The 8,277-nt window shown below is 55.2% G+C and overlaps 1 protein-coding gene across 1 annotated transcript; it reads right to left on the bottom strand.

The window, feature by feature from the left end:
• Nucleotides 1-3,113: 3,113 nt before the first annotated feature.
• Nucleotides 3,114-8,076, bottom strand: LOC311164699 (eukaryotic translation initiation factor 3 subunit C-like). Its single transcript, XM_084224261.1, has 3 exons — nt 7,992-8,076; nt 4,978-5,140; nt 3,114-3,502 (listed from the first exon to the last, which is right to left on the bottom strand). The coding sequence occupies exons 1-3, from the start codon at nt 8,058-8,060 to the stop codon at nt 3,423-3,425; spliced, it is 312 nt and encodes a 103-aa protein (XP_084080387.1). The 5' UTR covers nt 8,061-8,076; the 3' UTR covers nt 3,114-3,422.
• Nucleotides 8,077-8,277: the final 201 nt, after the last annotated feature.

Genomic DNA, 8,277 nt, shown 5'->3' with positions numbered 1-8,277 from the left:
GAAGACGTGAGGAGAGAAAATGGAGGGAGGCCATGAGGGGAGAAAATGGTGGTAAACCATGAGGGGACAAAATGGAGGAAAGCCACGAGGGGAGAAAATGGAGGAAAGCCAGGAGGGGAGAAAATGGAGGGAGGCTGTGAGGGGACAAAATGGAGGGAGATCGTGAGGGGAGGAAGACGTGGAGCAGCCATGAGAGGATAAGGTGAAGGGAAGCCATGAGGGGACAAAATGGAGGGAAAGTGTGAGGGGAGAAAATGGAGGGAAGCCGTGAAGGGAGAAAATGGAGGGAAGCCAGGAGGGGAGAAAATGGTGGTAAACTGTGAGGGGAGAAAATGGAGGGAACCATGAGGGGGAGCAAGGAGAAGGGAAGCCATGAAGGGAGAAAATGGCAGGAAATTGTGAGGAGAACAAATGGTGGAAAACTATGAGAGGACAGGGAAAAAGGGAAGCCATGAGGGGAGAAAATGGTGGCAAGTTGTGAGGGGAGAAAATGGTGGAAAACTGTGAGGGGACAGGGGAAAAGGAAGTCATGAGAGGAGAAAATGGTGGGAAGTTGTGAGGGAAGAAAATGGCGGGGAACCGTGAAGGGACAAAATGGAGAGAAGGTGTGAGGGAAGAAAATGGCGGGGAACCGTGAAGGGACAAAATGGAGAGAAGGTGTGAGGGGAGAAAATGGTGGGAGCCATGAGGGAACAAGGAGAAGGGAAGCCATGAGGGGAGAAAATGGAGGGAAGTTATGAGGAAAGAAAATGGTGGAAAACTGTGAGGGGACAGGGAGAAGGGAAGCCATGAAGGGAGAAAATGGTGGGAAGTTGTGAGGGAAGAAAATGGCGGGAAACCGTGAGGGGACAAAATGGAGGGAAGGTGTGAGGGGAGAAAATGGTGGGAAATTGTGAGGGGACACAGAGAAAAGGAAGCCATGAGGGAGAAAATGGTGGGAGCCATGTGGGAACAAGGAGAAGGGAAGCCATGAGGGGAGAAAATGGTGGGAAGTTGTGAGGGAAGAAAATGGCGGGAAACCGTGAAGGGACAAAACGGAGGGAAGATGTGAGGGGAGAAAATGGTGGGAAATTGTGAAGAGACAAGAAGGAAGCCATGAGAGGAGAAAATGGTGGTAAAGTGTGAGGGGACACGGAGAAAAGGAAGTCATGAGGGGACAAAATGGTGGGAAGTTCTGAGGGAAGAAAATGGTGGAAAACTGTGAGGGGACAGGGAGAAGGGAAGCCATGAAGGGAGAAAATGGCAGGAAAATTGTGAGGGAAGAAAATGGCGGGAAACCGTGAGGGGACAAAATGGAGGGAAGGTGTGAGGGGAGAAAATGGTGGGAGCCATGAGGGAACAAGGAGAAGGGAAGCCATGAGGGGAGAAAATGGTGGGAAGTTGCGAGGGAAGAAAATGGTGGAAAACTGTCAGGGGACAAGGAAGAAGGGAAGCCATGATGGGAGAAAATGGTGGGAAGTTCTGAGGGAAGAAAATGGTGGAAAACTGTGAGGGGACAAGGAGAAGGGAAGCCATGAGGGGAGAAAATGGTGGGAAATTGTGAGGGGAGAAAATGGCGGGAAACCGTGAGGGGACAAAATGGAGGGAAGGTGTGAGGGGAGAAAATGGTGGGAAATTGTGAGGGGACAAGGAGGGAAGCCATGAGGGGAGAAAATGGTGGTAAAGTGTGAGGGAACACAGAGAAAAGGAAGCCATGAGAGGGGAAAATGGTGGGAAATTGTGAGGGGACACAGAGAAAAGGAAGTCATGAGAGGAAAAAATGGTGGGAAGTTGTGAGGGAAGAAAATGGTGGAAAACTGTGAGGGGGAAGGGAGAAGGGAAGCCATGATGGGAGAAAATGGCGGGAAATTGTGAGGGAAGAAAATGGTGGGAAACCGTGAGGAGACAAAATGGAGGGAAGATGTGAGGGGAGAAAATGGTGGGAAATTGTGAGGGAAGAAAATGGTGGAAAACTGTGAGGGGACAGGGAGAAGGGAAGCCATGAAGGGAGAAAATGGAGGGAAGCTGTGAGGGGAGAAAATGGAGGGAACCATGAGGGGGAGCAAGGAGAAGGGAAGCCATGAAGGGAGAAAATGGTGGAAAGTTGTGAGGGGAGAAAATGGTGGAAAACTGTGAGGGGACAAGGAGAAGGGAAGCCATGAAGGGACAAAATGGTGGCAAGTTGTGAGGGAAGAAAATGGTGGGAGCCATGTGGGAACAAGGAGAAGGGAAGCCATGATGGGAGAAAAATATGGCAAATTGTGAAGGGAGAAAATGGCCGGATCCTTGAGAGGAGAAAATGGTGGGAGCCATGAAGGGAGAGGATGAAGGAGATGGGGAAGGAGGCGGCCATGAGGGGACAAGAGTGAAGAAAAACCAAGAAAGGAGCCATGAAAGGGTGGGGTGAAGGGAAGCCATGATGGCAGAAAAAGGGGGGAAAAGATGAGGGGGTAAAAAAGGCAGAAAAATGAGTGGGGAAAAAGGGTGGGAAAACGTGATGGGGAGAAAAACACGGGAAAAGGTGAAGGGGTAGAAAAGGAGGGAAAATGTGAGGGAAGAAAAAGGCGGGAAAATGTGAGGGGAGAAAAAAAGGCGGGAAAATGTGAGGGAAGAAAAAGGCGGGAAAATGTGATGGGGGAGAAAAGGGTGGGAAAACCTGAGGGGGTAAAAAAGGCAGGAAAATATGAGGGAGTAAAAAAGGCGGGAAAAAGTGAGGGAGTAAAAAAGGCAGGAAAACGTGAGGGGAGTAAAAAAGGCGGGAAAACGTGAGGGAGTAAAAAAGGCGGGAAAATATGAGGGAAGAAAAAAGGCGGGAAAACGTGAGGGGGTAAAAAAGGCGGGAAAACGTGAGGGGAGAAAAAAGGCGGGAAAACGTGAAGGGAGAAAAAAGGCGGGAAAACGTGAGGGGGTAAAAAAGGCGGGAAAACGTGAGGGGAGTAAAAAAGGCGGGAAAATGAGAGGGGTAAAAAAGGCGGGAAAATGTGAGGAGGGAACAAAAGGCGGGAAAACGTGAGGGGAGAAAAAAGGCGGGAAAACGTGAGGGGCGAAGCTTTGGGGGTCACTTCTGGGGCAGAACCAGGATCTATGGGGCAGGCCCCGCCCCGCCCCTCATTAGCACATTAATTAACACCTCATTAACACACTCTTTAATAATTCATTTATTAATTTCCGACCGCGGGACCCTCGATGGAACAGGTGAGTGATCTATGGGGCAGGTGAGGGATCTATGGGGCAGGTGAGGGATCCGTGGGACAGGTGAGGCCTCTGTGGGGCAGGTGAGGCCTCAGTGGGGCAGGTGAGGCCTCAGTGGGGCAGGTGAGGCCTCAGTGGGGCAGGTGGTGACTCTTTGCCCAGGTGTGGGGATTGGAGGACAGGTGAGGGCTCTATGGGGCAGGTGAGGGTCCCGCTGTGGGCCAGGTGTGTCTCTCTGGGCCAGGTGTGGCTCAGTAGTTGCTGCGTTCCTGCCGGAAGCCGCCGCGCCGCAGGTACCCGTCGCCCTTGCGGTAGCCGCCATCTTTCTGGTCTGCAGGGGGAAGACGGACAGGTGAGGGCGGGGCGGGGCTCAGGTGTGTCCCAGGTAAATCCCCGTGTGTCCCCCTCAGGTGTGCCCAGGTAAATGCCAGGTGTACCTCAGACACCTCCAGCTTCCCCCAGGTGTGTCCCTGGTTAACCCAGGTGTGTTCAGGTGTGCCCCAGGTGTATCCAGATGTGCCCAGGTGTGCCTCAGGTGTATCCAGATGTGCCCAAGTGTGCCCCAGGTGTATCCCACCCTCCTCAGGTGTGCCCCAACTCTATCCCACCTTCCCCAGGTGTATCCCTGACAACCCCACATGTATCCAGGTGTGCCCAAGTGTGCTCCAGGTGTATCCAGGTGTGCCCCAGGTGCATCTAGGTATATCCAGGTGTGCCCCAGGTACATCCAGGTGTGCCTCAGGTGTATGCAGATCTACCCAGGTGTGCCCCATGTGTATCCAGATGTGCCCAGGCGTGCCCCAGGTGTATCCAAGTGTGCCCCAGGTGTATCCCGATGTGCCCAGGTGTGCCCCAGGTGCATCCAGGTGTGCCCCAGGTGTATCCAGGTGTACCCAAGTGTGACCCAGGTGTATCCAGATATGCCCAGGTATATCCAGGTGTACCCAGGTGTGCTCCAGGTCTATGCAGATCTACCCAGGTGTGCCCCAGGTGTATCCAGATGTGCCCAGGTGTGCCCCACATACATCCAGGTGTGCCCCAGGTGTATCCAAGTGTGCCCAGGTATATCCAGGAGTGCCCAGGTATACTCCAGGTATATCCAGGTGTACCGCAGGTGTGTCCTGATGTGCCTCGGTGTGCCCCAGGTGTATCCACATGTGCCCAGGTGGGCCCCAGGTGTATCCAGGTGTGCCCAGGTATATCCAGGTGTACCCAGGTGTGCTCCAGGTGTATACAGATCTACCCAGGTGTGCCCCACATGTATCCAGGTGTGCCCCAGCTGTATGCAGATGTGCCCAGGTGTGCCCCAGGTGTATCCAGGTGTGCCCCAGGTGTATCCAGGTGTACCCAGGTGTGCTCCAGGTCTATGCAGATCTACCCAGGTGTGCCCCAGGTGTGTCCAGATGTGCCCAGGTGTGCCCCACGTATATCTAGGTGTGCCCCAAGTATACCCAGGTGTACCCCAGGTGTGACCCAGGTGTATCCAGATGTGCCCAGGTATATCCAGGTGTACCCAGGTGTGCTCCAGGTCTATGCAGATCTACCCAGGTGTGCCCCAGGTGTATCCAGCTGTGCCCAGGTGTACCCAAGTTGTGCCCCAAGTATATCCAGGTGTGCCCCAGCTGTGCCCAGGTGTATCCAGGTGTATCCAGGTGTGCCCCAGTTGCATCCAAGTGTTTCCAGGTGTACCCAAGTTGTGCCCCAGGTATATCCAGGTGTGCCCAGCTGTGCCCAGGTATACCCAGGTGTTCCCAGGTGTGCCCAGGTGTGCCCCAGCTGTGCCCAGGTGTGCCCAGGTGCGCTCACCTCTGAAGTACCCCCCGTAGGCTCCCTGCCGCTGGTCCAGCACGCGCTCGTTGTTCTCCACCAGGTTCCCCAACTTCTCGGCCAATTGCAGCGCCAGGTTCTGCGTGGCCGTCGGCTCCGTCCGGTGCATCATCACTGTGGCCGTGGGCTGGTCCAGCGAGGCCTAAAGGTGTGCACAGGTGAGACTCACCTGTCTCAGGTAACCCCCAAAAACCCCACCTGAAACTGCCCCAAAACTGCCCCCAAACTGCCCCAAACCTTATCAAAACCACCCCAAAATGGCCCCATTGGGGTCTCCCCATCATCACCGTGGTCGTGAGCGAGGCCTGCAGGTGTGCACAGGTGAGACTCACCTGTCTCAGGTAACCCCCAAAAACCCCACCTGAAACTGCCCCAAAACTGCCCCAAAACTGATCAAAACGACCCCAAAATGGCCCCATTTGGGTCTCCCCATCATCACCGTGGCCGTGGGCTGGTCCAGCGAGGCCTAAAGGTGTGCACAGGTGAGACTCACCTGTCTCAGGTAACCCCCAAAACCCCACCTGAAACTGCCCAAAAACTGCCCCAAAACTGATCAAAACCACCCCAAAATGGCCCCATTTGGGTCCCCCCATCATCATGGTGGTCGTGAGCAAGGCCTGCAGGTGTGCCCAGGTGAGACTCACCTGTCTCAGGTAACCCCCAAAAACCTACCTCAAATTACCCCAAAACTGCCCCAAAATCACCCCAAAATGGCCCCATTTGAGTCTCCCCATCATCACCGTGGCCGTGGGCGAGGCCTGCAGGTGTGCCCAGGTGAGACTCACCTGCCTCAGGTAACCCCCCAAACACCACCTGAAACTGCCCAAAAACTGCCCCAAACCTGATCAAAACCATCCCAAAATGGCCCCAATTTTGGTCTCCCCATCATCACCGTGGCCGTGGGCTGGTCCAGCGAGGCCTAAAGGTGTGCACAGGTGAGACTCACCTGTCTCAGGTAACTCCCAAAACCCCACCTGAAACTGCCCCAAAACTGCCCTGAAACTGCCCCAAACCTGACCAAAACCATCCCAAAATGGCCCCAATTTTGGTCTCCCCATCATCACTGTGGCCGTGGGCTGGTCCAGCGAGGCCTAAAGGTGTGCACAGGTGAGACTCACCTGTCTCAGGTAACCCCCAAAACCCCACCTGAAACTGCCCAAAAACTGCCCCAAAACTGATCAAAACCACCCCAAAATGGCCCCATTGGGGTCTCCCCATCATCATGGTGGTCGTGAGCGAGGCCTGCAGGTGTGCCCAGGTGAGACTCACCTGTCTCAGGTAACCCCCAAAAACCTACCTCAAATTACCCCAAAACTGCCCCAAAATCACCCCAAAATGGCCCCAATTTGGGTCTCCCCATCATCACCGTGGCCGTGGGATGGTCCAGCGAGGCCTAAAGGTGTGCACAGGTGAGACTCACCTGTCTCAGGTAACCCCCAAAAACCCCACCTGAAACTGCCCCAAAACTGCCCCCAAACTGCCCCAAACCTTATCAAAACCACCCCAAAATGGCCCCATTGGGGTCTCCCCATCATCACCGTGGTCGTGAGCGAGGCCTGCAGGTGTGCACAGGTGAGACTCACCTGTCTCAGGTAACCCCCAAAAACCCCACCTGAAACTGCCCCAAAACTGCCCCAAAACTGATCAAAACGACCCCAAAATGGCCCCATTTGGGTCTCCCCATCATCACCGTGGCCGTGGGCTGGTCCAGCGAGGCCTAAAGGTGTGCACAGGTGAGACTCACCTGTCTCAGGTAACCCCCAAAACCCCACCTGAAACTGCCCAAAAACTGCCCCAAAACTGATCAAAACCACCCCAAAATGGCCCCATTGGGGTCTCCCCATCATCATGGTGGTCGTGAGTGAGGCCTGCAGGTGTGCACAGGTGAGACTCACCTGTCTCAGGTAACCCCCAAAAAACCCCACCTGAAACTGCCCCAAAACTGCCCCCAAACTGCCCCAAACCTGATCAAAACCACCCCAAAATGGCCCCATTGGGGTCTTCCCATCATCATGGTGGTCGTGAGCGAGGCCTGCAGGTGTGCCCAGGTGAGACTCACCTGTGCTGCAGGTAACCCCAAAACCCCACCTGAAACTGCCCCAAAACTGATCAAAACCACCCCAAAATGGCCCAAATTTGGGTCTCCCCATCATCACCGTGGCCGAGGGCTGGTCCAGCGAGGCCTAAAGGTGTCCCCAGGTGTCCCCAGGTGTCCCAGGTATGTCCCCAGGTGTACCCAGCTGTGCCCAGGTGTATCCCAGGTGTCCCCAAGGTGTGTCCAGGTGTCCCAGGTGTATCCCAGGTGTGGCCCAGGTGTCCCCAGTTGTCCCCCAGGTGTGCCCAGGTGTATCCCCAGGTGTGCCAAGTGTCCCCAGGTGTGTCCCAGGTATCCCCAGGCATGTCCCAGCTGTTCCCAGGTGTATCCCAGGTGCCCCCAGGTGTGCCCAGGTGCGCCCAGCTGTAGCCAGGTGTGGCCCAGGTGTGCCCAGGTGTTCCCAGTTGACCCCCAGGTGCCCCCAGCTGTGCCCAGGTGTGTCCCCAGGTGTGTGCCCAGGTGTGCCCAGCTGTGCCCAGGTGTCCCCCGGTGCCCCCAGGTATATCCCAGGTGTCCCCAGTTGTGTCCCCAGGTACCCCAAGGTGTGCCTAGGTGTGCCCAGGTCTATCCCAGGTGTCCCCAAGTGTATCCTGGGTGTCCCCAGCTGTCCTCAGGTGCCCCCAGGTGTATCCCAGCTGTGCCCAGGTGTCCCCAAGTGTCCTCAGGTGTGCCCAGGTGTATCCCAGGTGTGTCCCAGGCGTTCCCACGCGTGCCCAGGTGTGCCCAGGTGTATCCCAGGTGTATCCCAGGTGTGCCCAGGTGTGCCCAGGTGTATCCCAGGTGTGTCCCCAGCTGTGCCCAGGTGTGCCCCCAGCTGTCCCCAGGTGTGCCCAGGTGAGGTCACACCTGTCCCCAGGTGTGTCCCCAGGTGTCCCCAGGTGTCCCCGCCGTCCCTCACCATCAGCTCCTCGTTGATGATCATCTTGCTGATGATTCCGTGCACCGTGGGCAGGTCCAGCTCAAACATGGCCGCCAGCGTCTCCATGCTGCAGGCACCAGATTTTACCGTTTTTTCACCCAAAATTCCCTTTTTTTAAACACCAAAATTCACCATTTCTCACCCTAAAATTCATTCTATTCCACTTGAAAAATTCATAAATTTTTACTCCAAAATTCAAAAGTTTTCACCTCAAAATTCACCAATTTTAATCCTAAAATTCACAATTTTTTACCCCCAAATTCCC

Source organism: Fringilla coelebs (assembly GCF_963513975.1).
Source record: "Fringilla coelebs genome assembly, chromosome: 35".
NCBI classification, from domain to species: Eukaryota; Metazoa; Chordata; class Aves; order Passeriformes; family Fringillidae; genus Fringilla; species Fringilla coelebs.
The sequence above is the reverse complement of the archived record's forward strand: the minus strand, read 5'-3'. Positions and strand labels throughout refer to the sequence as shown.

Bases quoted from the DNA above. Each gene is read 5' to 3' on its own strand.
- LOC311164699 (XM_084224261.1), bottom strand. From the start codon at position 8,060: ATGTTTGAGCTGGACCTGCCCACGGTGCACGGAATCATCAGCAAGATG. The intron at 5,141-7,991 runs GTGAGGGACGGC...GCACACCTTTAG, and splicing joins TCATCAACGAGGAGCTGATG to GCCTCGCTGGACCAGCCCAC. The intron at 3,503-4,977 runs GTGAGCGCACCT...TTCCCCCTGCAG, and splicing joins CTACGGGGGGTACTTCAGAG to ACCAGAAAGATGGCGGCTAC.